Source organism: Pan paniscus, chromosome 7, assembly GCF_029289425.2.
Source record: "Pan paniscus chromosome 7, NHGRI_mPanPan1-v2.0_pri, whole genome shotgun sequence".
Classification (NCBI taxonomy): Eukaryota; Metazoa; Chordata; class Mammalia; order Primates; family Hominidae; genus Pan; species Pan paniscus.
Genome location: NC_073256.2, coordinates 150346885 through 150364238, shown reverse-complemented (window position 1 = coordinate 150364238; position 17354 = coordinate 150346885). Strand labels below are relative to the sequence as shown.

General features: G+C 43.9%; 1 protein-coding gene across 1 annotated transcript in view; it reads right to left on the bottom strand.

Annotated features, from left to right (window-relative positions):
* The window catches only part of TG (thyroglobulin), a 270475-nt gene that overhangs the window by 159862 nt on the left and 93259 nt on the right, over window positions 1–17354 (bottom strand). The window contains exons 28-34 of the mRNA XM_003830086.5: window positions 14182–14247; window positions 12180–12260; window positions 8582–8719; window positions 7329–7505; window positions 5730–5841; window positions 3429–3508; window positions 2566–2709 (exon numbers count right to left, since the gene is read on the bottom strand). Coding sequence (XP_003830134.3) covers window positions 2566–2709; window positions 3429–3508; window positions 5730–5841; window positions 7329–7505; window positions 8582–8719; window positions 12180–12260; window positions 14182–14247 — 798 coding nt within the window. The remainder of the gene's footprint in view (window positions 1–2565; window positions 2710–3428; window positions 3509–5729; window positions 5842–7328; window positions 7506–8581; window positions 8720–12179; window positions 12261–14181; window positions 14248–17354) is intronic.

Here is a 17354-nt window from a genome sequence, read left to right as displayed (position 1 = left end):
TTTTACCCGATTCTTCCATGAGTAATATGAAGATGGAAAATGACATTTTTAAGACTTTGGTGAGGTAAGGAGGTGAGAGGACAGATGGGGCAAGGGGGAAGTGAGAGGTGAGAGCTCAGTTCTGAAGTCTCCCAAATACCTAGTGCTGGCACTGGGTCTCCTTTGGGGTCAAAGACCTGGGCAGGTATTTTCTCCCTTCCTCTATGAGTTAAAGCAAGGAAACTGTTATATATGGAACATTATTCCTTTAATAGAAACTCACTGAGGATATTTCATTATACAATCCTGATGTTTTTCTTAAAATAATTTCAGATGTTAAAATAAAATAAAAAGCCAATAGAGTCAATTCAGATCAAATCACAGGATGCTGAAGGTGGACACCAGCAGGAAGATTCCATTCAAACTGGTAATAATTAACTCCAGAAACATCTTCCATGAAGTTGAGGCACACACAGGGAATGGGTAGGCTCATGAGCAAGGGCCGAGCGCCAGATCCTGCCTGGGAGCTGCATCTGGATCTTTCATGTTGGATATGGCTATGGAACAAGGCACCAAACCACCAACTGGTTTGATTTGTTAGTTTATCAGTATTTATTCTTTTTAATGTGTTAGTCAATTTCTTGTTAATCAATTGAGTTGGGGGAAAGTCAGTCAGGAAAGGTATCTAGACATTTTCCTGTCTAGTCATTTTTGGGATGTGAAAGACCTGCCAGGAGGCAACATCGTAAAGGGAAGGAGAATAAGTTTGGGGTCATCAGGTCTGGGCCTGAAGCCTGCCTCTGTTTCCTACCAGCTGTGTGGTTTGGGTCAAGCAATTCAACTTTCTATGCTGCAGTCTTCTCACCTTAAAATGGAAGAAACAATACCTACTCTGCAGGAGTATTATGAGTATTAAATGGTATAACCCACGTAAATCCATCATGGTCTGAAACGGCAGGGACATGAAGAATGTAATTTCTTCTCTCTTTGCCTACTTTGGACAAAGGGTTATATTGGGTGAAATAAACAATGTGGCTGGGTGCGGTGGCTCACGCCTGTAATCCCAGCACTTTGGGAGGCCGAGGCGGGTGGATCACCTGAGGTCAGGAGTTCAAGGCCACCCTGGCTAACATGGTGAAATCCCATCTCTACTGAAAATACAAAAATTAGCTGGGCATGGTGGTGGGGGCCTGTAATCCCAGCTACTTGGGAGGCTGAGGCAGGAGAATTGCTTGAACCCAGGAGGCGGAGGTTGCAGTGAGCTGAGATCGCGCCATTGCACTCCAGCCCGGGTGACAAGAGCAAAACTCCACCTCAAAAAAAAAAAAAAAAAAAAAAAGGAATGGTCAAATGTAGGGATCTCGAAGACCCCTTCCACATTTCCAGATCAGACAGTCCATGGCTCTATTTTCTAGGGCAAGTGCTAAGTAAGAGCCAGAATTCCCCGTATATTTACTCTGAAACTAATAAGGAAGCCACTAGTGGGAGAAGTTGGAAATACTAAACCTCTGCTCAGCCTCTCTCTAATTTGACTCCTCCTAGTTGAACACAGGGTGTTCCATCTTTTTGGATCTGGGACATCTTTGTGAATTTGCTTCTGGGACACAGGATGAAGATGTCTAGTTTCCATGTGGCTGCCCACTATTCCCCAAATCTATCCATACCATAAACACATGTGATGTAAGCAGTGACAGAATCATAGTGAGTCTCATTCGCTGTTTTCACCAATGGAAAAACTGAGGAAGTGGTGTGACTTTCCGAAAGACAAACCCATAGTAAGTAGATGGCACAGTTGGAACAAACCTAATGTCTCCTTATCTGAGTCCAGGAGCTCTTATGCCACACTGTAAATGCCATTCATTCCTTCATCAATTTCAAATTGAGCTCCTAAAACGTGCCACATAGATATAATCAGAATCATACTTTAAGGACCCATGTTGGGTCAATGCTGCCTTGGCCCTGAAGTCCTAACTCTATATGCATTGTCAAATACACATTGGTTGTCCCCGTTTTCCTCCATGGGATTACTATGTGCTACATTGTCTTGATTGTCAAGGTAAGAAAACCAAGGAAATGTGCCAGAGTCTATATCTATTGATTTTGCCTGTCCAGCAACAGTGCCTTCACTACTGTTTGAGGAACACCCCCTATCCTAGTGCATACCATCTTGTTAGGACTGTCAAGCTGTCCCACTCTCCCTCTGGCAGCGTGCTGACTAAGCCCAGGTGGGACCAAACTCTCCTCCTTGAATTTAAAGGTTGAATATAACCACTAAACCCTATGGAGCAGATTAATGATGATCATGGCACACTGAAGAAGTTGCCTATTTGTTCTTGTTACATACATCCATGGAAATGGTCCATTTCCATCTTTACTGAGACCTAGTTGCTCATCCTTCCTTTGAGTCAATGAGCAAACTTTCAATAAGTTTCTTGTCTGCTTAAGTTAAACAGAATCCATTTCTGTTGCTTGAACCCAGTGAATCTTCATTAATCTACTCACCAATCCAAGAACATTGTCCTAATGCATGGCTGGGAAATAGTTAACTAAAGATGTCCATATAGCTGTCATGAGAAGGGTACTTACTGGGCTTCTGGTACCATCCGAAGGGATAGGTGTGGACTTCAATGTCAGGAGAGCCACAGTCCAAAATGCGCCAGGCTCCTCCATTCTCCTCACTGCACATCTGAATTCCCAAGCTGTTCAGAGTGAGACATGTCACTTTTCCTCCTGGGGTGGAAAAAAAAAAAAAAACGCAATCAGGAAACTGAGTACAATGGAAGAGTCTAATGAATGAGAAAAATTCTGCAAGTACATTGTTCAGCAGACATTTGGGATACACCACTATATTTCAGATACTATCTCAGCCACTGCTGAAAAACCTGGTACCTGAACTCAAGGAGCCTCTGATCTAAGAGTAAAGGGATAGAGCTACTTATCAAGCACCTAACATGTGCTCAGGGCTGTGCTAGGTCTCTGTTGGTATCACTTCACTTGGTCCTCACATAACCTTACGAGGAAGGTAGCTTTGGTAGCCCTATATACAGATGAGGAGGAAACAGAGGCTCAGGGAGATTAAGTGACTTTTCCAGAATCACACACTAGTAAGGGAATCAACCAAGCATTAAGTACACATCATACAAATGGATCCAAAGTTTGCCAAGCTGCTTGGCCTAAGTGTTGAAAGATGAACAAAAGATATCTAAGTCAAGAGTAGAAGGAAGGAAGTTTGGCCAGGTAGAACTGCACATGTAAAGTGATGATCACTGGACTAGGAGCCATGTCTCAGCTACCACATTTATTAGCCAGTTGCCCTCTCCAAGCCCCCATTTCCTTATCTGTGAACGAGGATAGGAGATGCTGAGGATTTGTAAAAGCATAGATGTGAATGTGTTTTCTAAACTGCAGAGTACTGTGCGCAGGGGAGAGGAAGTTGTTACTATTATTACCTTTTAACTGGGAAACATTTAGAAATCCAAAGCCAGTGCAGCATGGGTCCGCATCGCACCGTCGTTCACATTCAAAGAACCTGGCATAGGAAGAGAAAGAGCAGGCCTGAAGGTTTTCACTGGTGACCCAGGACCTACTGGGTGGGCTGATGGTAGTCATTCTTGCTTTGGGGAACTAGCTTATTTTTTTACCCCCTACTTAAACTGGGGGTGCTTTGGTCAATATGCATGAGTGGATTCTTAGCTTTGAGGTTCTTTCTGAAAACAAAATTCTACTCCTCTCAGGAATACTGTCCTGCCATTAATCATTTATTCACCCATTCATTCATCATGCATATATTCTGTGCCTATTATGTGCCAGGCTCCAATCAAGCTAACCCAGGATCCAGAATGTTCTCTTTCAATCCTTTCAGGTAAACAGAAGGTCTCAGCTTTGGACTCTGGGAAAATAAAGAAATAACAGGGAAGGCATTTCTAGGAAGAGGAGAGTCCATAGGCTTACAGTCAGGGTGACCCAGCCTGTTTAAGCAGCCAGAGCCGAGCCTGTGCTCCCCTTCACTTCCCCTCTTACTCACTGTACAACGTGGATAATCACACTCTACCAATGCATTTCGGTTTACTGGGTCAGCCCATCCAGCCAGGCTCTCTCAAGACTGACCTTCTTATCCACTCAATAACTAAGCCCCACCCTCAGCTTCTAGGGCTATTCATGGCAGGAGGGACTTAATGGCTCCAAACCAATGCTTCTGGGGTCAATTCCAAGTTTCCCCTGCCCCGACCACTCTGCTCCAGTCTGACCACTCATTCGTGACTCCTGAGAGCTTTCTCAAACACTTAGCCCCTTCTTGGTGAGGGGATCCTGCCTCGTATTGCCATTCTCCTTCCCTGAACCCAAGCCACATCCCAGCGGTGATGCTTTTACCTGCTGGGCAGCATCTCCAATGTTGGCAGCATCTGTGCCCTGATGCCTGCAAGTCACCTCTCTGCTTTTCCATTTCCTAGTTCTCTGCTAACCTGTCCACTTACCACTTCCTTTTCCTATCTTGGAAGCTCATTTCTAAGATCCAGTCTAGACCATGGATTTTCCCAGCCAACTACATTTCCCTGAGTCCAGACGCACAATCTACTCCCCTAGTTCCCATCCCAGCTCCGCGGTCAGGCTGATCCCTGGTTCCAACCCTCCTTTTCATCCAACGCTCCCATCAGCACAGTGGTATCCAGCTGAATCTCAAGACAGACTAGCCTGCCTCATCTTTTTACCCCCATTTTCAAAAGTAGATCTTAAGCACCAGCAACATGATTCAGTCATAACTCAAGAGCACTTCATAGATCAATGGTTCATGAATGGATGACCCTTGAATTTTTAAGTATAAAAGAATCACCAGGGGAAGCTTCCTTAAAGGTCAGATTCTTGAACTCCATCCCAGGAAATGCTGATTTAGCAGGTTTGAAATAGGACCCAAGGATGCAGCTTATAAATAGGACCCAAGAATGCAGATCTGTGGATCTCACCCATTAGAATTCACATTCAGCTCTCCGGGTGATTCTAATGGGTAAGATCCACAGACAATACTAGGAGAGACATCATCTTCAATTAAAACAACTAAATAATGACTAAGCAAATAAATCAATCATAAAATAAATTTTAAAAATAAATAAAAAATAAAAATTATTTATATGTATATGAGTCTGTTAAAATTTCCACTTGCTCTCCAGATTCTGAGCACTGCAATGTGAGGTTTTGACAATCAAATTTAGTACCATACTTGATAATTTATATTAAATAATGCTCAGTGGCTCTTTCATCATCCAGCGAGTAGTTCAAGGCTAAATGTTCTGTTTACTATCAGTAACTTACCTTAGCTGAGGTTTTCAGATATGGTTACCTCCTTATTACCTTTTACCCCCTTAGCTTTGGATTTTATAGTTTTTATTTGTGCTTTTTTTTTTTTTTTTTTTTGACAGAGTCTTGCTCTGTTGCTAGGCTGGAGTGCAGTGGCGCGATCTCAGCTCACTGCAACCTCCACCTCCTGAGTTCAAGTGATTCTTCTGCCTCAGCCTCCTGAGTAACTGGGACTACTAGCATGTGCCGCCACCATGCCCAGCTAATTTTTGTATTTTTAGTAGAGACGGGGCTTCACCATGTTGGTCAGGATGGTCTTGATCTCTTGACCTCGTGATCCGCCCTGCTCGGCCTCCCAAAGTGCTGGGTATGCTTCTGTTTTTAGCTGTGATTGTGTCATCTTCTTTGAGGAATTATTATTCATAATAAACATTAGGGGTGAGACACAAGTAGCTTACCCATTAGAAATAGATTTTTCAGACATGGGCACTTTATTTCTAATGGATATCCCCATCAGTTTTTGGAATGGCAGGCGAGTGTAAAAGTTCTTCACTTTATCTTCCAGTATAACTACATAGAGGAAGAAAGAAAATACATTACTTAGAGATTTGCTGTAGTCATGAAAATATGAGGACAAATGAGTAAAATACAGACTGAAAGTTTCCAATTAAAGATGACATATTAAATTCATATTAACCCTCATTTCCTAGCTCAAATCTCACTAAAATGATGGTAAGTCCACAGGGACAAAGATTTTTTTTAAAAAAGTGGAGACACAGCAACAAAATGTTGGAAGCTAGAAAGCATATGGAGGAATAAAAATAGACCTAACAGACCAAGAAAACTACTCAACTTTTCTGTGGGAAGAACCAAGAAGCAATGCCATCTGCCCTCTGGAATCCCACAAGGTTTAAGTATGGCAGCCCTGGGGGTGAAGGTGGCCCAAACAGAAGTACTGGCTGGAATCTCTTTAAGAAGCTATTTGGCCTCTAGATGCTCTCCTCTCCTCTCCGCAGCTGACAACAGCCCTCTCCCCACCATGGAAGAAGATAGAAGGTTCATTCTCTCAAGATGACAGAAGAGAGGATCTCTTGGGTGCATCGGGTACAAACCATGGCATGAGCACTTCACAGAAAGTAGGAGATTCTTTCAAGTCAGCCTGCATAATGAATATTGAGGTGCCCCCCCCAACATTTTCCAAATTTATTTGGTGCCCAAACCACCAGGAGCCAGGTTCATGCCCCAAGGCCAGGTGTTGAGAAACTCCTCTGAAGGAGGAACCTAAAAATACTGGCATGAGGAATTCCCCAAAGGGCAACCCAACAGGATTATCCCTCAAAGAAACCTAGAGTCAACAAGTTCCCACCACACATTTGGGGCTGCCCAGTCAGCTTGTGGACCCCTTTGACATTCGAGTGGAAAAATAAGGGTCACTGGACATCTGAGAAAGACGTCCAACAGAGAAGATAGAACAGTAAATGAAAGGTGACAACATCTGGAGAAAACAGACTGTATGGGGTTAAAAAAATCTCCAAAAATACGGCATCATTAATGGCCTGGGAGAGAAAATCACCTTCTATCTTGTTAAAGTCACTGTTGCTGACATTCTTTGTAATATACAGCCAAATGGGATTCTGATGCATGTATTAAAGGTGGCTGTCTTAGGAGAGGATTATTTTCTATTGTCAATTTGATGCAGTTCCAAATGGCTTCACATCTCTACAAGGAACATGAATAACTTTACTTTTAAAAGAAGAATAAATTAGTTTTAAGTGTGAATAAACATTTTGGGTTTTATTTTTTTAAAGCCCACTTCTGCATTGAAATACTGCCCCCAAATAACCCTTTTTCATATTTTTTGTTTAAACTGAGACAATTAGGCAGTAGTTTATTGATTCTAACCTTGAAAGTTTGGATCCATGTTCCCATCTTCTTGAAACCAATAAAAGTATAAAGAAAATGTTTTTTAAATAAGAAAGTAATGTGGATCTTCCTAAAACCACAGAGCCAGCAGAACATTGGAAATACAGTTTATGCAGATCTCTCCAAGTGCTCACCTTTCTTCCGGAACAGGGCCTTTGGCATCTGAGGCAGGATCAGTCTGCAGCCCTGGGCATTGGACTCCATGATGTCATCACACACCTGTGCCTCTGGGTAGAGGGTGCAGGTGAAGTACAAGGATGCACTCTCTGTTATCTCTGCGAGCTGACAGAAAGAGTGCTCCTGCACACAACCTACAGGCAAGAGAGTAGTGTGATTTTAGTTTTTGTGGGGTCTACAGGGGAGAATAATCTCTACAGGATTCTCTGGGTGGGGAAATGCCTGGTAGAGATCCCTCCTAGTTAGGGCAGAGGCCTGAGACTGTCATGATCATCCAGTCTGGAAGGCCCATGCAAAAACGCTGGGGTTCTGCTAGCTGGGGAGGGGGCCGTGTGCTCCTGAATAAAGGCAGAGTTGAAGGCATAAGGGACAAACCTCAAACTCAGCAATACAAGAGGCAAAAGAGTAACATTGCATTGGATCTACCCATGGCCATCTCAGAGGAAGTCAGGATCTGCAGACCAGAGGTCACAGGACTGTAAAAACTGTGAACTTTGTGAATGGTCTCCCTGCACCTGTGACCAAGTCAGCCTGTGCCCCTGGTATATATGAGCTCCCCAAGGGCAAGGATCATGGTTGATTTGATTCATTTTGGGTGTTCTCTTTCTTCTCCAAAATCAAACACAAAGCTTTGAACATAATGCATACTTAATAACTGCCAAATGGATGGATGGATAGATGGATGGATGGATGGATGGATGGATGGATGGATGAATGGACGGATGGTTGGATGGGATGGATACATGGATACATGGATGGATGGATGGATGGATGGATGGATGGATGGATGGATGGATGGATGGATCGAATGGATGGATGGATGGGATGGAAAGATGGACGGATGAATGGGATGGATGGATGGATGGATGGGTGGGATGGAAGGATGGATGGGATGGATAAATGGGTAGATGGATGGATGAATGGGATGGATGGGTGGATGGATGGATGGATGGATGGATGGGTGAATGGACGGATAGATGGAGAGACAGGTGGATGAAGATAGGTTATGGAAGCAGAGTAGAGATTAACTACACTGTAACCTTCTTGGAGATAGGGGTTATGTGCTATCTTTCTTTTATGTCATCCACAGTGATCCATGAGTTATGACACAGAATTTGGCCTTATCTGTGTCTCAGGAGTTGCCAGACTTGGCCTGTGATGCCTGACTACAGTGTCTGGAAGAAGAAGAATGAGGTCTAAGGATACTTACGAGAAAGGCACCACAGGTTTGCCTGCTGGGCTGAAAACAGGTGCTTGAAAAGCCAGTGCTTCTGGCTGGATAGTGATTGATTTCCATTGACAATGACCTGGTTGAGGTCCACAGGGGAGAAAAGTTCTGTTGTCAAACCTGAAAAAGAAGCAGGGAGTCAACTTCCTGCACCTTTAACTCTAGTGAATATGAGAAAAACACAAGAAAGAAACACACACACACACATAGAGACAGAGAGAGAGAGTGTCAGAGACAGAGACAGAGACATTTTTATGCTGTGTGAAACCAGAGCAGGATTGAAGTCAGTAGAGCTGGGAGTTGGGTCAGACAGGAATAGTTCAGAAGGCCCCAGGAAGTCCTAAAAATTATGGGATGGCAAAATCTTAGAATCTGGGTTTGGATAAAGCCTTGGAAGTTATCTGGTCCACCTTTTCACCTAATGCAGAAGTTTTCCCCTGGAGACTTCTGTCTAATGCCTCTATAGCTCCACATGACATCATTGTGCTGACCACAGCAGTCCACTCCATCATTAGGAAGTTGTATAGTCAAGTCCTCTTTTTGTAACTTTGAACCACTGATCCTCTTTTTGTCTTCTGAAGCCACATGGAAGTCCAGCCTCTCTCCCAAATGGTAGTCTTCATCTACAAAGTCAGCTTTCAGCTCCACTTAACCCAAACTTGAAAGTTTTAGCTCAACCATTCCCTGACTCTGTCTTCAGGTATTCACATGCCATGATCCCAGCTCTTCCTGGAGTCTCCACTGCCTACAGAAAATAAGTCCAGGTTCTTTTCTTAATCTGGGCTCGACTTGCATTTTGAGCCTCAACTCGGATTGTCTTGATTTGCACTTCAGCAACACAACAGCCCTGCTAACTCTAGCTCATCACCACACTGTTTGCAGTCCCCATGCAACTGCTCATGCTCTTCCCTCTGTTGGCTCAAGCTCCATTACACCTTCCTCCACCACCCAGCTAGTGCAGCTTGTGCTTTGAGGATCAGCTTTGATCCCTCCGGCTCTGATGTCCTGTGACTCTATAAAGAGGTTCTATAGGGCCAAGGACCCCAACACCCAGGCCCAGTGGGGATAGCTCTGTAACCTTGGAGGGCTCTGTCTTCCAGGGGGATGTACAACGGTGGCAAGATGCAGATCAGGGAGATGAGCTGGGGAATGTTTGCAATGTCCATTCATTCAGGGCTCTGTATAAGGGGCACTACATCCCATATACACCTCCACTTTGCTGTGGACTTGGGCACTGCACTTTCCTTGTAGTGCTTGTCAGCAGCCATTTTCCACACTTCATAAAGCAGGCTCAAGGAGACTGAGCTTCTTCACTAGAAAGAACCACTGGACAGGCTAAAGGCTTTATGAGTACTTGGAAAGGTCAGAAGTTTAGTGCTGGCAGAGACACCAGAGACCATGTCACCATCCCAGCCTGCATCTCATGTGATTGTATGATGGCCAGTTCCCAAGCCTGTTTCCTCACTGAACCATGCCTGGCACAAGAGGACAGAGACCTCAGAGATCATATTGCCTCCCCAGCCTTCATCTCACATGATTGTATAATAGCCAGTCCCCATGTGGGTCTCCCCATTGAACAATGCCTGGCACAAAGTAGGAGCTCAGGGAGATCACAGATTGCCCCTCAAGAAAGCAGAAAGAGAAGAGAAACAAGGCAGCAGGACTGAAGGCACACCTGCTCTCGGAGCCTTGGCACAGGTGTTCCCCTTACCTGGAACACCTTTTCTCAGGTATACCTGGGAGCATCTGGCAGATCCTTCTGGCCTCCTCCGAGAAACCTTTCCTGGCCCCTGCAGGCTGCTAGCATTCCTTCTCCTGCATTCTCACTGCAACTGACAACTGTCCACATTGCACCCCTTGCCACACTGTCATGCAGTGGCTGGCACATGGAATTCTCACTAGTCTGTGAATGTCCAAGGCCACATCCACATGTGCTCAAAAATGTCTGGTTGGATGAAAGAATGAATACTGTAGCCACTTCATTTTATACCTGGTTTACATGCCATATTAGATTAAGCCATTTCCTACTTCTCTTAAAACTATGTGCCCTCCTTAAAAGCAATGAGACCAATCACTCTCATTGGCTTCCTGGGTTTGTCTCAAACATTCAGACTGATGGGAGTAACCTGATACACAAAGGGGAAGATTCCTCACTGTCCTCTGAATCAGACAGGCCATTCTCATGGACCCTGAGAAGCACCGTCTGAGTAAACAAGCCCATGTGGAGATGCCACTCGGCCTGGACTCAATGTGATTTTTTTCTCCAGGCACTTTATCTACTTGAGCCCAGGAATGCAATCAACTGAGAAAGGGAAAACTGAGCTGAGCCTTGTCTATTCATCCTGACTCCCCGCAAGGTCTCCAGTGGGGGCCAAGCTCCCCTTCTAGGGGAGAGGGAAGAAAGCAGGGGGCAGGGGGAGCATCTTGTGTGAATCATGTGAGAGTTTTGCAGATGCTGCCTTAAAGTCGCCCTAAAGTAGTGTGTGATGATGGATTTGACAGAACCTTCTCAAGTGCCACTAACTCACACACATTTATGTTATCACAAACTGTGTGGCTGCCCCTCAAAGGCACTGCCAAGGTTGAGGATCACAAACACAATGCCTGATCAAGTAGGGGAGGGCAGGATGCTGGGCATTTTTTAGGCATGTGTGAAGTACCAGGCACTGTGCCAAGTGGTTGCTATCTAATGGGATAAGAGGTAGACAAGATTCTTTTACACATGAATCCAGGGACCTTAGCAGGGAAGCAAATTACCCATGGCCGTGCACTAAGGCATGTAGTCAGTGGCAGAAACATGGTTCGAGCTCTAGTATCTGCTCTGTAGCATGATGTTTTTTTCCTTGTACCATGCTGCCTTCCTGTGCCAGCAGTCTGATCTGGCTCTCCCTCTTCTTATTCCCTTCTCCTTCCTTCTTTCCTTCTGCTCCTACTCCTATTCCTACAGTGCGTCCATGCATGCAAATACACACACACACACACACTGCAGACCACATGCAGATGTCTTGTCTCCTGGTCCTTGCTGAGCCCATATTGAGCAGCTGATCTCCCTCTCTCTCTGAGTTTTAGCTCCACCTCAGTAATAATAATCACAGACTCTGGAGGTAGAGAAGTCCAGACAGTACATACGTACTGTTCCTATTCATGTTTGGAATCACAGCTTTCACTGTATGCCATGACATGCAAAAGATTCTCACAGACATGTCATTCATTAAACAATTTCAGAATATTTACACTTTGTTTATACTCTTCAGGGTTGACATAAGTGAAGCCCATTGGCCACAGTCAGGTGAACCTTGCTCTTTGTTTCCTTTTTCAGGTTTTATTATTATGGTTGTCTTCATTTCCAGTAACACTGATGAATTTGCAGTGATTTTGCCTTACTTTCTGTGACAATTGCCCATCTGAGGAGCTTCCCATATTTATGAGCTGGATAATTGGGTTAAAAGATTAAAGGAGAGTCCATGGATACAGAATAGAGTGATGTCAATACGTCCGTTCATTGTTTAAACTCTTGGTGCACCCATTTAGTCTCTGCATTCAGACACCCAAGTGTGTAAGAAGGTTTGGGGGTCAGTACCTGCTTCTGTTGGAGATGCTGGCCTTGGCACTGTGTCTTTTCTACATCCCATAGACTCAGGCCGAGACCCCATGTCAGAATCTAGGAGGAAAAAAAAGAGTTGTTGCAATGTTGGGGAGAAGGGGTAGTACTCCACTGGTCAACAAAATGGTAGTAGCAATGTGAGAAAAATCAGGCCCTAAAGCCAGGTGACTTAGATAAGATCTGCAACAGATGCCCTGACATGGATCTGCACTCTTTTTTATATGGAACATCATCCAACCTCTCAATGATAGAACACTCATTATCTGTGATATTGAAATTATTAACATATGCAAAGCCCTTTCGAGTTAACAAAATATGCTCATAAATATTGCTGTTTATAACACCCTGTGTAGGTAGGGAACAAGATTTCCATTTTACTCTTGAGAAAACTGAGACTTAAAGAGGCAAAATAATTTATCCCAGACCACTCAAGTGGCTAGTAAATGAATTAGAAATTTTAAAAATTTAACTAAATGTTCAAGTCAGGAACAGGTCTTCCATGAAAGCGAGTGAGCCTGTGGCAGTGCAGGTATCAGGCAGGCCTTAAGGCACTTCTCTGTAGTGCGGCAAATGTCCTGGAGAAATGTAAGTCCCTCATTTTTCATCAGCTAACACTTTATCAGAAATTTCTGATAACTAGGAAGTACTGGACTTGGGATCTCCTACCAGTGTCTGGTTTCAACCCCAGGACCTCCCAGGCATACCATGGGCATTTCACGTATCCTCTCCAAGTCTCATTTTCCTTGCCTGGAAAATGAATAAAATATCACCCCCTCTTTAGGCCTACATTATAGGTATAATTAAATGAGAAAAGAAGTACATAATCTCATTTTATCTCTTTAAAATGAAAATGATGGTAAACACCTTCCTTTTCATTTTCTCCTCCCCCTCCTTTTCTCCTCTTCCTCCTCCTCCTCTTCTGCCTTCCTTCTTCTCTTCATCACCACCACCCCCACCACCATTACTCAGCATGTATGATATCCACAGCACTGTTTTATGCATTGAGGTATTATTGCTCAGGCAATTCTGAGGCCAGTGGCGTCTGTATCACACGTTACCCATGGGGAATCTAGGCATGAGGGGCTGGTCCATGGGCTCCCAGGCACATGAGTGGGGATTGATAGGAACAGGATTCACATCCCATCATTCCAAGTCTGTGCCTTCCTGCTCTTTCAGTTTATCAGCATGTAGAAGCAAGTAGCCAATCCTCTCTCGGGACACTGAAGATCAGCGAGGACAGATTAGGGGAACAGGAAGGAAGTAATATGGGGTCAGAGGCTTTTTCTCATGCCTCTCACCCAGCACATATGGCCATGACCTGTGATGGGCCACTGCTCTATCTGCTCCCTCCTGAGGCCGGAACCCTTCAATAGTCAGGGCTGTGCCTCTCGTCTCTCCCCTAAATGCCTTTCATTTTCCCTGGGTCTGAGTAGGCACTTGGTCAACATTCAGAAAACGTGAAGGAGGACAAAGAAACAGAAGGGAAGTGCCAAGCATACATGTTGTCAGACTCTCCATTTTTCCCACACTCTGTCCCACACACCCAGAGTAGCATTATCTCTGAGCAGGAGATCAGGGCACTACCTGCCTGGGGTCCTGTCCCCAGTCCCTGGGCCTCAGGGTGAAAGGCACATGGGGCTGAGTCCACTTGGACAAATGCCTCCTGCGCTTTGCAATGGCCCTGAACTCCCCTCCTAGGAACAAGGGTGTCTTGTGGTCAGCAAGCTTTATCTCACGGGAACCTAGTGCTTCCTCTATCCATCCCTTCTTGGGTTTCCACAGTATTCATTTTTGTTTTAGACTTTGGCATCTTATCTGATGAGTTGGAGCCCTTCTATTCCACAGAAAGTATGCATTCGGAAAGTGACTCTCTACCTATTCCTCTATAGAAATAGAGTGCCCTGTGAATGAGAGGTGGTGCCAGACAATCTCATGTAATCAGCGTCCTGCTAACCCCCTCTTCCACCACGGAGCTCACCTTTCCAGAGATAAACCTGCTGAAAATTGGTAAAGGTGTCTTGAGTTCCTTCTAGCGGTGTCAGACCTGCAAAGGAAGATGTTTATTTTTATGAGCTTGAGTGTGCTGTCACTGGGTACCCACCATTACTGCAATAGCCCCATCTCCCTTGACACAGGCTCTTCCTAGGCCTGAAAACTCTGTTTCCCACGTAAGATGTAACCCAGAAGCTTCTTGCAGCTCTATTCCAGCTCCCTAGTACAAAACCAGAGCTGGTCAGACATGGGTGTCATACTCAGGGCACCAAAGGGACTACTTCCGTGAGGGGTTGTGAACCTATGACTCGGGAGAGTCACTTAAAGAACTGGAGATTGGCTTGAAGAAAGTAAACCTCCTGGGACACTCGAGGGCTGCGTGAGTTTCCCACATCACTTAACTCCTCAGAGACTCTTGCCTCATTGGTAAATGTGGACAGTGATTTTGAGAATGGGAATACTGTATATAAACTATCCTCTGCAGTCTTCAACATTTGATAGGCAGCCACTTGTTGGCGGCTGCCACAACTCAACCGATTACTAATATTATCCGATTTTCCTTTCTGGCAAACTGCTCTCCCCTGGATCCCATTCTGGATGAGACTAGACTTGCCACACCATTTCCTGATGGTCAGTGCTGCCTCTTTTGCCCCTGCTCAGTCTTCAGTTCCTTTCAAATTCCCTGTGACATGGAAGGTGAGGGAAATAGCCCAGATAGCAGAGTCTGGAGGCAAATAAGCCCCATGCTACAGGAGAGGGCTGGCTGACAGCCTGGGACATCGAGATATGATCAAATTTTGTTTTTAATTATTATTAGGAGCTAGTCTTTTTATACCTTTATTTAAATTTTTATTTTATTTTACTTTAAGTTCCAGGATACACGTGCAAAACTTTGTGCTGGTTTGTTACATAGGTATACATGTGCCATGGCAGTGTGCTGCGCCTACCAACCTGTCATCCAGGTTTTAAGCCCTGCATGCATTAGGTATTTGTCCTAATGAAGAGCTAGTTATTGATAAACAGTTATTACCATTTATCCAACACTAGCAGTGGTGTCTAAGGGAGAGAATACAGTCATGGGTTCCTAGTTTCTGTTTCTGGTTGGGCCAGTAAATCCCCTTCCTCATCACTTTTTTCCGCTTATCACTAAAGACAGAAACTAAAAACCATGGTTTCAGAATACTAAAAACCTAAAACAAAACAAAACAGAACGACAACAACAAAAGGTGGACTGGACAAGCTTGCACAAAAACCTTCCTTATATTACCTAATTTAAAACTCACAGGCATGCTATAAAGTAAGGTCCCTGATTTCCAGATAAAGGAATCAAAGTCAAGAAAGGTTAATGCAAGAATTCAAACCCCATCTATTTGGCTTCAAATCCCATACTCCTTCCTAACCACCACACTAAGGAGAGGATAATATACAGCCATGCATCTCTTACCAACCAGAATATGTTCTGAGAAATGCAATTTTGTTGTTGTGTGATCATAGAGCATACTTACATAAGCCTAGACGCTCTATATACTTTTATTTACATATATTTTCATACAAAAAAAGTCCCAGCATCATTAATGAATCTTAATCATTTCCCCTACTTGATCTGAAATGTCAGTATCAAGTGCTATGTATCAGGTTTCTATTATTATCCATTATAATCTTATGCATTAATCTTATAATCTTATTCTCCATTTAATCTTATGGGACCACCATTACATACATGGTCCTTCATTGGTCAAAATGTCTTTTTGAGGTGCATGGCTGTACTTCAGAATTCTGTCCATCTGACATGGCAAAAATGTTAAAGGTGTTTGTGTTTAAAGAGGTGTGAACTGAACTCTCTGGAAAACGGCTCTCAAAGTGACAAGTCTCCCCGGGGCTACCATGTTCTAGGACACAAAGGTGAGACAAAAAGACTGAGTTGCACTTTCATTTGATTTTACTTCTGAAATGGGAATAAACAATGGTGCTAGAACTTCTCAGACTGTGCAATGTTGAGATGTTTCTCTAAAGGATCTACTCAAAATTCTGTCATAGCCTTCTTTAGAAGGTAAAAGTTATTTATAACAATTTGAGCAAGTGAACACCTATGGCATCTGAGAGATGTAGACTTGGATCTCTGCAATTACTGGATTTGTCCTCCTTGTCCTCCACACTGCAGAGGAGACCTCACCATATACTCCTACTGCAACAACACAGAACCAGTGGTTGCGCACCTGCTCAGTTTGTGTTCCGTTTTCACTCTCTCCTCATGATATCATCATTTGCTTATTTCAAAGCTCAGGCTATGGGGTTTTAGACTTTGTCACAAGGGAAATCAGATAATTTTTTTTTAACTTTTTTTTTTTTTTTGAGACAAAATCTTGCTCTGTTGCCCAGGCTGGAGTGCAGTAGCACGATCTCGGCTCACTGCAACTTCTGCCTCCCAGGTTCAAGCAATTCTCCTGCCTCAGCCTCCCAAGTAGCTGGGATTACAGGCGCCCATCACCACACCTGGCTAATTTTTGTATTTTTAGTAGAGACAGGGTTTCACCGTGTTGGCCAGGATGGTCTTGAACTCCTGACCTCGTGATCCACCTGCCTTGGCCTCCCAAAGTGCTGGGATTAAAGGTGTGAGCCACCGTGCCCAGCCTTAAATCTTTGTATACCCAAATCTATTGATATACTGATTCTTTAAAGATAGATAGATAGATAGATAGACAGATAGATAGATAGATATGCCATATGTAGATACATATAGAGAGAGCTATAGATATAACCTATATACTCATATAGGTAATACAGATGTAAAGTGAATAAGGTTTTTAAAATACTTTTGGTCATGCATTATAATTCTTATTTAACCTGTAAAACTTAAAACAACAACATTTATCTCTAGAGTATTGTATTGCTCTCAAGTCTAAGGCTGAAGCCAATGACCCCATTAAGAAGCAGTTTACCATGAAATATATTTGCAGCGACCTGGATGAGACCGGAGACTATTATTCTAAGTGAAGTAACTCAGGGATGAAAAACCAAACATCAAATGTTCTCACTGATATGTGGGAGCTAAGCTATGAGGATGCAAAGGCATAAGAATAATACAATGGACTTTGGGGACTTGGAGGGAAGGGTGAGATGGGGACAAGGGATAAATGACTACAAATAGGGTGCAGTGGA